General features: G+C 44.3%; 1 protein-coding gene across 2 annotated transcripts; it reads left to right on the top strand.

Annotated features, from left to right (window-relative positions):
- The first annotated feature begins 33 nt into the window (after positions 1-33).
- Positions 34-15,116, top strand: LOC139751813 (glutamate receptor ionotropic, delta-1-like). 2 transcript variants are annotated; one of them, XM_071667401.1, is made up of 10 exons: positions 34-1,501; positions 2,147-2,353; positions 3,297-4,269; positions 6,641-6,824; positions 7,447-7,688; positions 7,880-8,064; positions 8,387-8,623; positions 9,530-9,708; positions 10,086-10,248; positions 10,412-15,116. In XM_071667401.1, the coding sequence occupies exons 3-10, from the start codon at positions 4,161-4,163 to the stop codon at positions 10,541-10,543; spliced, it is 1,431 nt and encodes a 476-aa protein (XP_071523502.1). In that variant the 5' UTR covers positions 34-1,501; positions 2,147-2,353; positions 3,297-4,160; the 3' UTR covers positions 10,544-15,116. The 2 variants fall into 2 exon arrangements, with proteins under 2 accessions (XP_071523502.1, XP_071523503.1); XM_071667402.1 differs by lacking the exons at positions 34-1,501; positions 2,147-2,353 and having other exon boundaries at positions 2,369-4,269.
- Positions 15,117-18,251: the final 3,135 nt, after the last annotated feature.

The following is an 18,251-nucleotide window of genomic DNA, read 5'->3' as shown; positions in this document are numbered from 1 at the left end:
ACATGCACATGTATATACACAAACGCCCCCACACGCACATATACATACCAATACATTTCAACGAATACATACATATTCATACACAGACTTATACATATACACACATGTACATGTTCATACTTGCTTTTATCCATTCTGGTCGCCACCCCGCCACACAAAAGTTCACCCCCTTCCCCCAACGCGCGCTCAAGGCAGCGCTAGGTAAAGACAACAAAGGCCACATTCGTTCACACTCAGTCTCTAGCTGACATGTGTAACATATATATATATATATATATATATATATATATATACACGCCGTTAATGAGATGGCCTTGATTAGGGCATTCAGTTGCTCATGCCGTCACAGCAAAGATAAAAAATAATACCACACGGATTTCATGATAACATATTCTAGCTGACCAATTTGCTACATCTTTCATGTCATTCTATGTAAAACTGTACCTTATTCAAGATCACACACAACCCATCCAGCCTCATTTTCCCAAAACATCTCATTATCTTACTTTTATACATATCACCTCGCAGCTTTCTCCTCACACTCTCTCCCATACTCTACCACCAGTTCCTTGAGTTTCTCTCCCCAGTAGATTCTACCATCAGAGCCACGTCATCTGCAAACAGTAAGTATCTCTCCTCCCATGTCTCCTTACCACATCAAAATACTGCCGACACCTCTCTCAGTCTATGATCCTCTCGCTCACCTCTCTTACCAATCCATCTACAAGCAGATCAAACAGCCATAGTGACATCATAAACCCTTGACGGAGACAATTTCGTCTGGAACCAGTCATCCTCCTATGCTGTTGCTCCCATAAAAATTTTATTTTCTCGATAAAAACTCTTCATTGCATCTAGCAGTTTTCCTCCTACGCCGTATATTTGTAACACCTACCACGAGGCATTTCTGCTTGCCCTATCTTACGCTTTCTTCAAATCCGTTTCTCCGGTTACTTCCCACACAAATCTTTTACAGCTCCGCACATCCTCTACCGCTTCTGAAACCATATTGTTCCACCCGAGTCTGATGCTCTGTACTTGCCACCATCCTCCCATACATCTAATCAGGTACACTCAACAGCTTTATAAATGCGTAATTCGAACATTAATTTCTGTCTCCCTCACCATGATACAGTGGCACTAGTCAGACGATCTGCCAGTCTCGAGGCACCTCACCATGGACCATGCATACGATGCTCGTTATGATGACTGGTAATCAACTTGTGTGACAGGGAAACAACATTTCATCTTCCAGCAGGATGGCGCGGAAGTCTGTCCATATATACTTGGCCGTTCTTCTAGCTGCTGTTATTGCTGGTGGCGAGGAGCGGCAGGAGACTAACCAAGAGGTGGAGGGCGTGGTCAGCGTGGTAACGAGGCGTGTGGCCGGAGTGGTAGGTGGTAGTGTGGGCGTGGTGGTGAGGCAGATGGTGGGCGAGCATCTAGCTGGTTGTCAGGTGGCTGTGGTGACCACCTCATCTGCAGCCACGGACCTCACCAAGTAAGAACATTTATATCCCTAATATAACTAGTTGTCCATAATACCGGCCATGTCTTAGGAGTACCAGCAACACAGACCAGGTGTATAGTGTGAACATTTACTGACAACTGGGATTAGCCTTTTACCCGTACGTGTCGTGAACAACACATGACACATGAACTGACGGACGGTGAGACCAGCAACTCTCTCGTGGCCCACTGGAACCCCACTGGTGACGGCTCTGTCAACCTGAACCTTAGTTAGTATAATGACCCACGTGACAGATGACGGCCTGTCAACCTGAACCTTAGTTAGTATAATGACCCACGTGACAGAAGACGTGAAGGCTGTCTCCGACTCAGGTGACGGATCAGTCACAACTACAGGAACAAATCAAGTACACAAGATGTTAGCAAGTTCCAGACTGTCATCTGTGTTGATGATGGGAAGATGTAGACATCACACCCAACATCAGCAGTAGACAAGGGAAGATATACACCGTACACCCAACACCAGCAGGAGACAAGGGAAGATATACACCGTACACCCAACACCAGCAGGAGACAAGGGAAGACGTACACAGTACACCCAACACCAGCAGGAGACACTGACACCCACCAAGTGTACTATACACCATACAATACATTGTGAACTGTTGTGTTGCAGGAGCGTCGTGTCTGGTGGTGGTGAAGAGTGTGTGGATGGTGAGGGAGGATGTGACACAGAGACGAGTGTGGTGGCGGTGGAGTTGGAGTCCCTGTTCTCTCTGAGTCAGGCAGCACGAACACACTTCCTGCAGGCGCTGTGGGAGGATCCCCGGGTGGTGTGTAGCGCCGTGGTCCTCGACCTCACCAACCACACCCTGGCTACCAGGTAAATGACCCAGTGACCACTCAGGAGAACCAGGTTGGCGCAGTGCCTACCATCCCATACCTATCACTCGCCTCCCTCTGTTGATAGTATTGTACCAGAATCACCATCATGTCTAGTTCTCTATTACTACTACCCTACTACCCCCACCTGTAAAACTATTCTACCAACAGCAATAACTGCTGAATTATCTCTTTAACAATCTTAACTTTTGTATAGTCAAGAACACTCATTAATGATTTAACCGACTGTATATGTAATCTACTGACCTCCCTATCTCTGTACCTGATATTTACCATACACCTTCCACAGTGTGGGCCCCTGACTGCTGCTGTACCATACCCATGATACTGTGCAGGTACTGAGTACCACAAAGTGTGGGCCTCCTGACCAATCTTGTACCACATTAGAGGTTTTCAGTACCACAGTAAGGTAATGGAACACATTAGATACAAGAAACTCCAACATTCTCCAGCCAATACAGTTTGTCTCCCCGGTTGTCCTGCCACTTTCCATAATGTTCAGTACGAGGAAAGACACCGCCAAAGTCAACTTCACTACTTCCTCGACAAATACATTTTTCACTTAACCCTTGACACCACTGACATTTGACCTGACCCTAACGTGACAAACACGTTTTCATGACACAGAATATCATATTTGTTTTGTCAGTCAACATCCATTGATATTTTCTACAGAAATTAATATCATCCTTGTGATTTCACGAATGGGCTTGGCCAGGTTCGAATCCTGGCGTGGTAGTCGGTCCACAGTTCACCCAGCTGTTCATCCTCCCCTTGTGGTTGGTTGATAAATGATGACACACTCCGATGTTCAGGATGATTCGGGGTCATAACTCAGTACCTTTAGCCCCGTCCTGACCTGTCCCCAGCCTACTGCTCCCACTGGTCCTTGCTGACCTGTGGTGACCCTCGGTCCTCGGCAGGTTCCTGGAGGTGTCGGGGCTGTGGCGACACCCGGAGACGTACGTCATCCTAGTGGGAAGGAACGAAGGAGAGCAGGATGTCCTTCTTCACCCTGGCCTGCGCAACACCATCCACGCCCTCTGGGTCCTCCCCAGCATCCGCGCCCTCCACGCCCGCCCGAGGTCCCATATACTCCACCTGGAGGAGGGTAACGTTACGCCTGTAGTAGCCACGGTAGTAGAGTCAACTTAAGACATGGTAACACAGGTAACACGTTACCTTACCACATGTTAGAAGGTCAGCTGGGATGACTGCAGTAAAGAACATATTTACTCACACTTCTCCAGAAGTTAGAAGACTGAATCTTGTTAATGATTGTCTTGTCATTATGGAAATAAGTAATTCAGTACTTCCTCTGCCAAGGTTTAAGGTTAGAATTTGCCTTCTGTGTAGACTCAGTCACAAAAACAACAGTTTTCTTTCTTTTACTCATATTCTTAAGACACTCACAGTAGTCGACTTCAACAGACAATAAGGTTTTAGTTCCTATATGGTAAAAAAAGAGTCAAGGATTTACCAGTATTAGACAAGCGACTGCCACCCAGTCTCTGATATTACCATCATACTGACACAATCCTCGCAGCTCCTGTCAACACTCTGCTGTGAGATCCTCCTGCAGCACCACAGTGTCCAGCGCCTTGATCACAGACTACACAACGATTGGAAAGCATTCAACCTTCCTTATTGTATTCCCTGACTACTACAGGGGTCTAGAGGCCTTGCTACCAATCAGAATGACCATAAGGTAGTTAACGTGATTACTGTTGTCGCCAGCAGGAGGCAGAGAGAGCGGCAGCGACGGGTGGCGGCGGCAGAAGGTGCGGATGTTGGGCCGGTGTCTGTTCTGCAGTGAGGGGCAGGGGCCGGACGTCTACCCCGTGCCCTATCCCGGCCTCCAAGTCCCTCCCCACACACACTCTCTGCTCTTCCCTCGTCAGTATCTCTCATCACGCTGTATAGTGTCATGATTATTGGTTTTCATGAATGAATTAGCGTTATAACAGTTTCCTTCTTATGACCCTTACCCTTACCATGATACTGGCTCACACCTTGCTCCAAGACTCGTAATTCACCTCCCTCACCGCTCCGTCCATGAGCAAATCAAACAGCCATGGTGATACTACACATCCTTGACACGAACCCACCTTTACCAGAACCACACATTCTTCCTTCCTCCAACAAGCCCACTTACTATACTCTCCCGTCAAAGCTCTTAATCCATTTCGTAATTTTCTATACATCTCATCCGTAGCATCTTCCAAAAGGTATCTCTCTCAGCCCTAACTTCAGATCCATAAACACCAGATGCAACTCCTTTCTTTTTCTAAATCTATCTCACACAAATTTTTCAAGGCAAATACCTGGTCCACACACTCCTCTATGACTCCCAAAGCCATATTACTCCTCTCCAGTCAGCTGCTTTGGGCATGCCATCACTCGTTCAGGCACCACTCTCCTATACATCTTACCAGATACACTTTACAGACTTGTGCCTTTGTGATTAGATCATTCACAAAAGTGTTAAATCGCTTGTCCTCAGGTTATATAAATGTTTAAAAACCTGACAATCAATCAAAATCTCATCATCCTTCTTTAGAACATCGACTAAAATCCCATCACTCCTTGAACTGTTATCCTTTCATTTTGTTTACTTCCCTCCGTTTTCTCTGAAAGTCCTCTAAATCATTCGTACTTCGGTCCGTTAGGATTCCGACCAAACAAACACCTACCTTTTCTGTTTCATATGCGCGCGCGCTTGAGTGTGTGTGTGTGTGTGTGTGTGTGTGTGTGTGTGGTGAAAATATCAAAAGTACACGATTACTTTATATACATATGTTTGAGACTCCAGTCACGGACTGAGGTCCACATCGAGAGTTAGCCCTAAATGGTTAGAGAAAAATAATAAGAAAGGAAAATTGATCAAACATAATAACCCTCTGCTATATGGACAACAGAACGGAATAGCCTAACTTGCCTCTACATCACCAACAACACAAATGACAAAACTGACACTCAAGTACTAACTTCCTGAGACATTTACACAGATATAAAAAGAAATACCAACATTCAAGAAAGAATGCAGTGTTTCCAATCGTACTATCATTCACAATCTTGTTCACAAGGTTAAACACTATTAAACCCTTATTCACTACATCCTTGATAAAGCTAAATTCGCTTCATCCATGACATATACATCCTTACTGCAACCTCGGTAAAACAAGGGATGTAAAACACGTTCTTCCTTCTTCGGGAGATGTGCATAAACGTACACAAATGAAACACAGAATTTGTCACTATTACTTCGTCACAATCAGCAGGTTATGGAATATAATCTTAATCAAGGTTTAGACTACGCAATACTCGTCAAGTTGCTGCGTCCTATGATTCCTTGGTGGCAGTCGGCAACTCTAGGGTGAGCCGTTATGATAAGTTTCTGACACCTAAAAGCTTTGGAGCTCTCTATCCTCTCGTGTCTTTCCCAATAACTACGACCTGGCATATAGCAAATGGCAGATTATTTTTCACTTCCTCCAAAATTCGTAATGACTTTTCCTTGTCTCTCTACTTTCTCTTTCAAAATTAATCTCTGTATTTCAATTAAGACCAAGCTTTGATGTGGACATAACATGTATCAGTGATTAATTATATAAAATGTCTAATAACACTTACAGCTCATTGGCAACCTCTTTACGGTCTTAAAACATGGATTACATATTGTTAGTAATAAGAGACTGTCTTAGTAAGATGGATGAAAGAGAAGACTTGAACTTCATCCAGAGTCATTTTGCCCTGTAGTCTGCCAGCTCTCTGTCATGTAGACCTTCCTTACTAAGTTTATTTCCCCAGGTTAAGACGGTCTTCAGCTCCAGATTTTGTCATGACGTCGACAGATGACGTTACTGGGTACATGGTCGAGACGCGGGCTATATTTCCTCAATATAATGATAACATTTGTAGACACGACGGACTTATTGTTGACAACAGACAGCCTGAACTGTCAAGTAATAACAGAAGCTGTATGAAGGATTCCTTAACAGTGGAAAGAGATCATTTGACCTTAAACGACAGCCTTGGGATGAGGTCATTATGAGTGGAAGGTTAACATCAACAATACACTTACAGCATTTTAGTTTATTAATGTTATCACTAAGGTTCCGTAGGTCACACACTGAACGTCGACCAGCGTAGCTCAACACCAGGTGTCAGGTGGTGACCAGACTCCCCCATGATAGCATTAGATCCCACACGCAAGTCCCTTACGATGTTGGTACATCAACAGTGACGTAAATCTCCGTCTCAACAGAGCGTGGGACAGACCTCATGGGTCGGCGACTGAGGGTGGCGATGCTTCCATACTTCCCGTTAAGTGACCACAAGAAGAGCCTCAGGGAGGAGGGGGAGGAGGAAGAGGGCTCCGTCCTCCTGACGCCCCGGGACTCACTGGACGTGCGCATCATCAACACTATGGCTGCCCACCTCAACTTCACGTATGGCTCACCTGTACACTTACTACTGCTGATATGACCAGTGTACGGGAAGGAAGACTCGTAACTGCATCACACGAGTAATTCCTCACTAATGGTAACGAGTCTACCTTCTCAGATCAGGTCCAGGTCCAAGGCTGAGGAGACGAATATTATGAATATTCTTCTTAACTGTTGACAGGAGGGACGGGTGGTAGAATCTGGCATGGTTTGGATGGACTGTTTGTTGCAGTTCTGACTAGAGACAGGTAAGAGAGGCGACTGAATTGAAGTATTTATGGGAGGGTTTTTGGAATTGTATCTTTGAGGGACAGGTTGGAGGGTTTAACGTATTTTTACGATGGATGTATTGGAAGGTTTTTAGGACTTTTTCCCGGAGGAGCGGATCATCGGGGCTGAAGAATTTTGAAGGGGTTTGTTAGAGGTTTCCTGGGGGAGTTACCCTGAGTGACAGGTTTCAGGAGTTGAGGAATTTGGAGCGGGTTTTCTGGAGTTGTTCAACTGTGTTGATGAAAAGAGAAAAAGGAAAGCAGCGTAGGAGGGTAGCAGATCTCGACGCATCCCAGGTCCTTCATGATCAACCGAGTGTTGCCGGTACAGTAATATTAGCTCTTCTGGTCCCCAGGTATGAGTTGGTGGAGCCTCCAGATGGCCAATGGGGGGTCGTGGACGACCACGGGAACTGGACGGGCGTGGTAGGCATGATACAGCAGGAGCGGGCCGACCTCTCCTTCTGTCTGACCATCACGTCACCCCGGCTGCCAGTCATGGATTTCTCCAGGATCTACACTAACGACCCGCTCGTCATCATCTCACTCAAGCCAAAACCTCTCCCGCAGTATCTGTCTACAGTCAGACCCTTGACAGGTAAGTCATGCAGCCGAACCCACTCAAAAGACCGAATTAGCGTTACATAACGTACATGAAACTTTCAGTGCCACTCAGTGCGTCATATAGTGCATTTAACATCATATATATTGCTGAGTATATACAGTGGCTCCAGCAATTAACACTCACGATTTCACTGGCCATATCATCCTTAAAGTTCATCTTTGCAGGAGAACTGTGGGAGATCTTAGCATTAAGCATCGCAGGCTGGGGCTTCGTCACCTGGCTGCTGCAGAAGGCGTGGTCTTGGGTGTCTGGGAGGCCGGGTGTGGAGCTGGACTACGCCCTTCTTTATAGCTGGGGAACCATGCTGGCCAACCCACCTACCAACCAGAGCCTCAACGTCGTGGAGAGAGTATGTTGCTCGTTCTATTTATTCCTTACAGCCTGCACGACCTTTAGTGAGGATAATACTTCCGGTGATTTGTAATATGCAATATTTTCCGTGACGTACCATATTCACCACCTCTTCCACCGCAAAATAATCCCAAAAAGGAAAATCAAGGGTTCTTGTTAGTATCGCTTCCCTGGAAACAAAGAGGCCTGGATTCCACTCATAGTAAGTCTAGGGTCTTATACTGCGGGTGTAGGGACAGTGGTTGACTTGCCTCACACCTTGTAATGTTGGTGTAGGGATAGTGGATGATCCGTCTCATAACCTGTACTTATACCGGCAGGTACTGCTGGGCTGGTGGCTGGTGTTCTGTCTGATCATCACGACAGCCTACCGTTCGTCTCTAGTGGCCCACCTCACCGTCCAGGGCAAGAGCGCACCCATCAACAGCTTCCAGGACCTACTGGACAGAGACCAGTGGGCCTGGGGCAGCCTCAGCTCCTTCCGTATGAGTGCATATGTGCAGATATTCCAGAAGACACCTGACCTAACGCTGAGGAAGATGTATGAGAAGGTCGAGGTAAGATCTGCCGTGTCCAGAGATTAACATCATGAAGTGATTCACTCATCTCTTGAGGCATGATCTGATTCCGTAAATTATCGTTTTTCTCAGTTTTCCGTCAGGCTGAACTGATAAACAGAAACCTTCTCAATAATCATGGATGTTTAAGTTACTAACGTTCGCTTCGACGAAATTCTAAATTTTCCTTAATATACATACACAAGAGATCTATACCTTGAAAGCGAAACATATGTAATTGATCGAATCCCTCGTTAGATCAATATATGAAGCCCTCTTTTCCTCCACTGCCAAGGCTGGCACAGAATCTCAGGCTAGGGTTTTAAAACGAGCCACCAGAGTGCGCAGAGTTCACTTTCATCAGGACGACAAGGAACAATACACTCTAAGTCGAAATCTTTTTCGACGTTATAAGATCAGACAGGGAATTAGAGATAAGGGAGATCTGAATATGATAGATATAACATCTAATGTGAGTAATGATTATGAGTAAATAACGTGTATAAAACCTTGCCAAATATACGAGCTGAGGCAGTGTTCAGTCTGCGCGCATGCGCGCTGGCACCTTAATGGTTATTTCGCGGGGCAGAAATTTTGCCTGACGCCGAAATGAAACTTGAAAATCTCTTCAAATTAAAAGAAAGTAAAACAGGAATATGATTTACACGTAAAGCCTAACTCAATTGGTTATCGCTTTTCTATATCACTGGTGGTTAGTGAGTCAAAAAAGGGGTTGGCCGGAGCAAGCAAAGTGCTACAAATACGAAGTAGTTTTAAAGAGGAAAGTTTGTGACGTGGGTCTGCTGAAGTGTGTTTGTTGAATACACATTGTTGGTGCCATAGTTATACAACTACGTCTCTATGTCTCCCCTGGTGTGTGTGTGTCTTTGTGTGTGGTGTGAGCAGATCCGGGAGGCTGGGGAAGGCCTGTCGCTGGTGCTGCGGGGACGCTACTCCTTCATCACGGGCAAGTACTACATCCAGTCCATTATCGCCATGAACTACACCGACGACCGAGGCTACACGCCCCTCTACATCAGCAGGAGGGAGTACACCCTGTGGGCGGGGTTCATCTGGGCCTTCAGGTAATTCACTTAACTATGACAAAAAAGATTCAATAAGTAGTGTGGTATTTCAGCTGAGGCATCGAACCAACAGATCAACCAGCCAGTGGGGTACAACCAGTCAGCCAGCAGATGTGAGGGTTCCACTACTGGTAACGGTAGTATATCAAAGGTATAGGTGAGGTATAAGCTCCTTGTTTATCAGAACATTGCGAACGATAATGGTTATATAGAGTATGATATATATTTCTTGAACATCTGTGTTCCCATCTCACTGATCAGTCGTTGTTTTGAAAGTATTATAACAAAATTTTGACAATATATATATATATATATATATATATATATATATATATATATATATATATATATATATATATATATATATATATATACAGGAAAGGTGCGCCCTTCGGCCGGTCGTTGAGCATGTTGAAGCAGCGACTGCTCGAGGCAGGGTTGGTGAACTACTGGACCAATGACGTCATGGAGACACGCATCAGAAACGACAAGAAACGAAGAGGAAAACAAACTTCAGTCGTCGTCTTCGTCAAAGAAAAGGTTTGTTCTGGCAAAGGAGAGAGAGAGAGAGAGAGAGAGAGAGAGAGAGAGAGAGAGAGAGAGAGAGAGTATCAGCATCACAATATGTTAGTAATGTAGCCGCACATGAGAGCAGGCTAACACATACAGTGGCTCTACTGAACACCTTCCTCCCCGTGCTCAGGTTGATGGGGAGCTGCAGGTGGTGCTGGGGCTCAGCCATCTGCTGAGTGTCTTCCTCCTCCTCCTGCTGGGCTACTCCCTCGCCTTCCTCGTCCTCCTGGCCGAAAACTTTGCTCACCGTTTCCCCTGGTAACCTCTGGAACTTCGCCTATCGTCGCCACTGAATTCACCCTCTCCTTCGCCTCCGCTGGCCTCAAGAAATTTGTTTCACGCCATCACAGATAACCTTACCTACTACGAGATATGATCTCGAGAACCCAAGAATCTCGCCTAGACTTAAAAACTCAGTCAAGAATATTTTCCTCTACTGTAGCATGCACTCAACACACCTCAAGTTTGGCACCCCAAGACCCAAGAAAGTACCTGTGCCCCCTTGGAACTTTTTATGTACATACGTTAAAAAAAAAGTATCTTCCCAGATGGGTCCGATGACTTTCAAAATGATCAATACGACTCGCGTTGTATCGGTAGGGTTGGTAAGCCTGAATGTGAAACAAATATCCTAATAATCAAGGTAGACCCAGTTTATGATTGTTTCTATCGACTTATGATATCAATATAACATATCTTAGGCAACTGACAAGAAATGTCGCTAACAATCGATATATTATAATATCATGAATGCAGGGCTAACAATGTGAGGCCAGAACAATGGGCATTCCTCAAAATGCTTCGTCTGTTGTGTCATACTGTTTCTTAGTCTTTTTTTTATGTATGAATGTGGCTCTCGTGACTGTGTCCGATCCAATCTTCCGTTTTCGTTTCAGCAACGCTCAAAAGACAGGCTGTGGAAAACTCGATATTCAATCGAGGATTACGTATATGCCCAGAAGGGATCGTACCTTTACCTCTTTTTCATCATTGTCTTCTGTCAGGTTTCTTTATCTGATGGTTCATTACACGGTGATATATAGTATACACTTACGTCTTTCATATCTCTAGGGTTGGTTGTTATGAACATGTCCCCCGTAGAGTTTATCTAAAAACAAGATAAACTCTGGTATTGATCTTATTTTATCTATCTATATACTTTTTAGCAAATTATCTTTAGCCCTCAGAAATTTTCATTACGAGTAGAAATATTTTCTTCGGTTAGTAATAGCAGGGCCGGATCGAGATACATGCAAAGTATAAAGAGTCAAAGGAAAAAAGTTTTGCTTTTAAAAGACGCTTTCACGCTTCATAAAATTTCTGACACTTTATACGTAATGTTACTATAAACAACAACTTTTTCCAGCGGGTTAAGTTCAGATATGAGGAGCAGGTGGGCCTGCTTGGATAAAATGTCTTCCCAGTTAATGGACGACCATTGGAAGTCAACCGCTTTGGATGATGCAGACCTCAAATGTCGCTCGGTTTTGACAGTTTCCTCATTAACATTAAAACGGCAACATCTTTTGCTACCTAGGGACACTGGCAAGAAATATTAATGATTTCTTGCTTGAGGATCGTGAAAAGAAAACTTTGACATGGGGTCTTTAGTACGTACTGATAAAAAATGATGTTTAGAATATCTTCTTTCGTTTTCTCAAACATGAAGTTGATAAAGCTCTACAAACGGTTGAACTTTGAAAAAAAAAATACCATTGACATATGGTCAAACATAATATATATCTACCTATCTTAATGTGATGTATAATGATATATATACCATATACTATATTCCCTCTCACCTACCCCTGGTCGAGGGCGATCGCGCTTTCCTCAGTGCTCTTAAGCTTGTGATGTCACGTAAATTTACTGGTAACTTACTGAGAGATGACAATAGGTAGCATTAGTAGTTTACGTGCTTAAGAATGGTTAGAAGCCCAAGGTAATAAGAAATGAACGGTAACAGACAAGGTTTAAATTGTTGTAAGATTAAAAGGTAGATGAGCCTAGCCTTAACCGTGTCGGGAGCACTTTAACTAAATATTTAGATATAGAGCTTTGTAGTGAGAACAGAAACAGGAGTAGGCACCCAGGATGAAGTTAAGTGAGCACTGTAGGACAGTCTGACTGTCGTTCATCATGAAAAACAAAGTAATTCAGGACAGAGCACCACTTAGAGGTTTTAGGGTAGCTGTAGGAAGCTTGTAGTGCTGGGAGTACTAATTAGGATATCTGTAATTCCAAAAAGAATCTTAGGGACCTCTAATATGATATGAGGATGTGATCAGAGATTTGTGTAATGGCAAGTACTGGCAGGTTTTTGTTTGCTAAAATAGCCCGTATCTGAACAGAATTAGAAATGTTTGCCTAGGAGAGACGTTAGTTGAAAAAATTAAACAGGTTTTCATTGTGATGCTACGAATATGAGAAAATGATGGTATGAATGTAGGAAAATGAGAGCATCTAGTTATATATAGTTTCAATTAATCCTAATATGAGTCTCATACGGAAAGACTTTACAAGCTTAGCAAATTGTTCTGCCCTGAGCACGAGTGTACGACTATCGGGTATAAAGGCCTAGTCATTTGCCGTTTCCTCAGGATCAAGTGAAAGGCCAGGCCAATAACGGTACCGTCTACATCAAAGGTCGAATCGTCGTGCACAAAGTACAGTTAAAGAACACCGGTGCTGTCCTCGAGAGTTTCTCCTGCAGGGGAAAGTGACCAGTTACTCGCCTCACTCACCTCTCATCACCCAGATATAAACCTCTCCTAACAGAGGGCCATTCTCACCCTCAGCGGTGAGGCGTGGAACATTGTTTGGGAGGCATTGGCATCGAACCTGCAGACCAGCTTTTCATCTCATGACAAGTCATAACAGCAGAGCAACAGACCAGGCGGGCTGGATAAATGAATCTCACACAAGTATGATTTTTATTTACTTAACAGACAAGTGTCAAGTGTACCAGGAGCGTAGTATACACTGTGTTCTTGTGTGGAGCTACACCTACCGAGTTACACAGCTACAACCAGTACAGGATGAAACGGAGCCAGGATTAGGCTTAAGAATTTCGATTCCTCCGTCAGCTGATACCCAGAACGGGTCGCTAATAGACGCAGCAGAAGGGAACACACGCTCCAGGCGACTAATCTGAATGTTTGTCGTCACAGCGAGTTAATGATCTGCTCTAACACAACCCACCGACTTCGAAGTCAGACAGGTGCACAAGAGGTATTGCAGAAGAGATACTGCCATTGGCGTTTTAAAGCTTATATTGTTATATTTGATGTCAGTCCACAGGTGAATGGTCCTTATGTCAGCATCTGTATCGTGCACGTTGTATAAACATTACCAGAGAATATAAATTTCCATGATTTTAAATCCGACTTCCTTTGATAATGGAAGCGATACAATCTGTAATTTCACTCATTATACCTTCATTCATAGGTTCAGATCTCATCCCAGCTTCCTGATAGGCTGGTTATATATACATGATCCATAAGCATACGATATAGGCCTTCAGCACCTGAGCCCCTGAAATAATCACATTAGGGAGACGATGTGCTGATAAGGTCAGCAGGTTCCGTGCGGTCACTAATAACACTAGTATCACCAGTCTCGGGGTCTTCAGGTGTCAGTAAACAGGTATTACCATACTCGATCCCCCGATGTCCTCTCTAGATTACCTCACAGTGAGCCACTCGTCGAGCGTTAGACTAACTATAATACAGTTTGAGCCACAATGAAAGATGACTAACAACTGATTAAGAAGGCCAGGTGTAAAAAGAAAAAAATCACGAAGGAAATGGGTAGCTGTTAACAGACATTAATAGGAGATGGAGTGACATTCTGAGCGATTGTTGAATGCCTTTGATGACTGGGTGAATTGGTTACTGTTTGCAGTTGACGCGGCTCCGGTGGTAGACTCGAGAGAAAGACTAGTCTGGTTTCCGAGTTTGGAATATCGTGTGAACAAATGTACGGTCATAAGGTGAAGTAGGGGAGCCAAGCAAGATGATTTGAGTGCTAGTTTGAATGGCGAGAACCTGGAGAAAGTAGATCGCTTTAGGTGCCTGGTAATGAAGAAAGTGGCACAGGAAGCCATGAGAGCTGAAGAGAGTCATAGGGTGGGATAGAGGGCTCAGGTCATGATTGTATCGTGAAGTGCATGGAAGGTGAGGCAACGTGATGTCAACAGGCTGATTCAGTACACAGAAAATGATCAGGAAAAAACAACGGAAATGTCCATGGGACTTGGCTGCGGATGGTAGGGTCTGGTTTCGGTGCAAAATACATCACAACTAGAGAGTGGATTTGGATATGGAGCTGTGGTATCGCTGCATTACACATGACAACTGAAGAAAAGATATGAGTGGATGTGGCCTTTCTTTGTTTGTCCCTGGCGCTCCCTCGCCAACGCGGGAAACATCGATCATGTATGATACATATACATTTGCCGACAACCAAGAAAGAGAATTAAACACGATAATTCCCGAGTTCACCAATGCCTCTCAAGCAATGTTCCACACCTCACCGCTGAGGGTGAGAGTGGCCCTCTATTAGGAGAGGTTTCTATCTGGGTGAATGAGAGGTGAGTGAGGTGAGTAACTGGTCACTTCTTCAGCAGCAGAAACTCTCGAGGACAGCACCGGTCGCATGAAAGGCTCTGCTGCATCATACAATGTTCTCGTGGTTAGCTGCGAGGTGCTCGGTCAGCTGGACGAGGAAGGCGAGGCAGCAGCCCAGCAGGAGGAGGAGGAAGACACTCAGCAGATGGCTGAGCCCCAGCACCACCTGCCGCTCCCCATCAACCTGAACACGGGGAGGAAGGTGTTCAGTAGAGGCACTGTATGTGTTAGCCTGCTCTCATGTGCGGCTACATTACTAACATATTAGTGATGCTGATACACACACTCTCTCTCTCTCTCTCTCTCTCTCTCTCTCTCTCTCTCTCTCTCTCTCTCTCTCTCTCTCTCTCTCTCCTTTGCCTAGAACAAATCTTTTCTTTGACGAAGACGACGACTGAAGTTTGTTTTCCTCTTCGTTTCTTGTCGTTTCTGATGCGGTCTCCATGACGTCATTGGTCCAGTAGTCCACCAGCCGCGCCTCCAGCTGGCCGAAGGCGCACCTTTCCTACAGAAGATGACATCTATCTGCGCTGTGAAGATGTCACACAACTGTATTTCACATCTTAAACCCCCCAAGGAAACTACTGCCTATGTAGCCATCATGTATGTCAACAGTCACGACACTGATGATCAACGTTCTTGACTGGAAACTAAAAATCACAGAAAATTTCAGACGTCTTAGTGTGAGAACTTGATCCACCTTATGTAAAGGAATGGATTTAAGGATAACTGAAAGATATTATAATCGTTACTGATAAGTAATACTAAGAACCGTTCTCATAGTTTCTGAAGCTTCCAGGCTGCGCTACGGTCGGTGAGTGGGAAAGGACTCCTGTGGAATGAGAACTTCTAGGACGAGATTGTGTTCCGACAATGTAGCCTCGTTGGAGGCGACTTTGCACTCTCGGCGTAACCACAAGCAGACAGACTCCATTAAAGCCACAGACAAATAGATATCGTTTGTTTCATATCTGAGGTTACTGTTGTTGGGGTTTAAGAATAATGATAAACTTATCAAGACTAAAATACATAACAAATTGATAACCAGCCCATCGAAATCATATTAATATAAGACATAACAATATATATGAATAGATGAAGTATGCCTTCCTCTGCACTATCACTCACTAGCATGTTCACTATCGAGGGAGACAGGACTAAGCTCATCTTCACTATTCCCTCAACAAACCTAAATTAACTTCACCCTTAAAACGATATGTCTCTTCACTCCACCCCCAACAACTCCCATCTTCATTTCACCCTCGACATCTTCGATTAATCCAGATTCATTTTAAGGGATCGGATTAAAGCCATCTTCACTAAGCCAAGGCTCGGGTGCTGATTGTTGGAAAGAGGGAAAATAAGAAAGCAATTTTCCTTCCTGGAAAAGCCAACATTTGACAACGAATGCATTTGTCTTTCTCCACACTATCACTCACCATGAAGTTCACTGTGGAGGGAGACACGACCAAACAGGTTCACTACCACACCATAAGCCCACATTCACTACAAACTTATCTTAGCTACACTTCGTCTTTACTTTCAACATACCCTGACGGGTCAGGTCAAAGGCCGACTTTGATACTCTCATCTCCATTAGATCCTTATCTTCAGCACACCCTTGAGGGTCAGGTCAAAGGCCATCTTCATAATCGTTACATCCTAGACACCACTGGCCTTCGTCCTGACCAATAAAGGTCGGAACAAAGACCATTTTCATTACAGCCTCATCTTCACTACATCCCTCTGAGTGATCTTTACGATAACCTCTTTGTTAAATCCTTCAGTACATTTCGAGTATGGACGTGCTAATTATCAGAAAGTAAAACAAAAGCGAAAAACACCCTTTCTAACGGAGGACGACATAATAACTGACGTTATTATTGGACTAGACTGAAGACATTTATGCTGGGATGAGAAAAGCTCCAAAAAACAAATGAAATATCAATGAAAGGTCACTGACAGTACATGAGTTACCTTCCTCTATACCTGTCATCCTTCCTGGAAAACTGGATATGTGGAGGCATTATAACGGTCAATCCTCGTATGGCTGGTCTACACACAAATCACGGAAGGTAAAAGTGATACACTGGACTGAAAATCTGTTCTACTTCCTCTGAAACTGTGTAAAATGGTATGAACGCTACTTACATAAAAAAGACAAGTGATTGCAATATTTCTGACTGGACTTTGATGATATAAGATTTTGGGTCTACAGGCGCTTACACAGTTTAGGAGTAGTCAGTCCTTCCTTTAAGTATGACAAAAGAGTTACCTATAAGAGCTACATTAATCCCCAGACGTATCCTACAAGCAAGGAGTACTCCTCTCTACTGGTGTAGAAGGGAGTGTAGCCCAGATCGACGGTGTAGTTCATAGCAATAATGGACCTGATGGAATACTTCCAGGTGATGAAGGAGTAGCAGCCCTAGAGAACCAGCGTCAGACCATCCTGGATCTGTACCAGTAAACACCAGTATCAGTAGCTACCAAAAGCTCTGAAGAACTATTGAGAAAACTCGTGAGAAATGCTTAAGTTCACAATCATCTCATTTTCATTTTAGAATACTAAACTGAGAATCAGATGATGGAGGATGTAGTTGAGGGAAAGGGTCAAAGGGTGTTTCTATAAACAGCGTGGAGCTCTTGCAACGGATAGATTTAGGACGAGAGAAAACTAGAATTACGGTAAGAACAGAGCGGAGGCAACGTTCCTCGTCGACTGATAACTAAGCCTATGACAACTAACACTCATCTCAGATATATGACAACTACTTCTGACCTCAGTTATGTGACAACCATCTCTCACCTCAGTCATTGCATACATCCTCCGCAACGTTGGGTCCGAGGACTTGTTAAATATCTACACATAAGCACTTGTTCGCAAAGCCTTTTCGTCGCTCCACTTCCAATGGTCTCTGTCCAGCAAGTCCTGGAAGCTGTTGATGGGTACACTCTTGCCCTGGACAGTGAGGTAGGCCATACGGAACAAACGATAGGCTGTTGTGATGACCAGACAGAACACCAGCCACCAGCCCAACAGTATCTGCAGGTAGAGAAGAAATAGTTAATGACACCACATGGGTAAGGGGAGTTATGTTGAGTCAGTAGCTATGACGCTACATGGAATGACTAAGATGTGTGACCTCACATGAGCCCTGAAACCCCATATGGTAAAGTAACAATGATAATGGCAGCCCACGCCACACAGCTTGACTAACCTGACCAGGGTCACCAGACTTGCTACTTTCGACTCTAAAAACCCACTTTTGACCTTAACACCTTCCCTTCATCTCCAGCCAATCAACAATAATGTGCACGTTTCTATTCTTTCAAGCCAAT

This window comes from Panulirus ornatus, chromosome 12, assembly GCF_036320965.1.
Source record: "Panulirus ornatus isolate Po-2019 chromosome 12, ASM3632096v1, whole genome shotgun sequence".
NCBI classification, from domain to species: domain Eukaryota; kingdom Metazoa; phylum Arthropoda; class Malacostraca; order Decapoda; family Palinuridae; genus Panulirus; species Panulirus ornatus.
Note: the sequence above shows the minus strand (reverse complement) of the source record. Positions and strands in the feature narration are given on the sequence as shown.

Excerpts from the sequence above, each read along its gene's own strand:
- LOC139751813 (XM_071667401.1), top strand. The coding sequence starts at position 4,161 with ATGTTGGGCCGGTGTCTGTTCTGCAGTGAGGGGCAGGGGCCGGACGTC. Across the intron at positions 7,689-7,879 it reads TACAGTCAGACCCTTGACAG|GAGAACTGTGGGAGATCTTA; the intron begins GTAAGTCATGCA and ends TCATCTTTGCAG. Across the intron at positions 10,249-10,411 it reads TCGTCTTCGTCAAAGAAAAG|GTTGATGGGGAGCTGCAGGT; the intron begins GTTTGTTCTGGC and ends CCCCGTGCTCAG.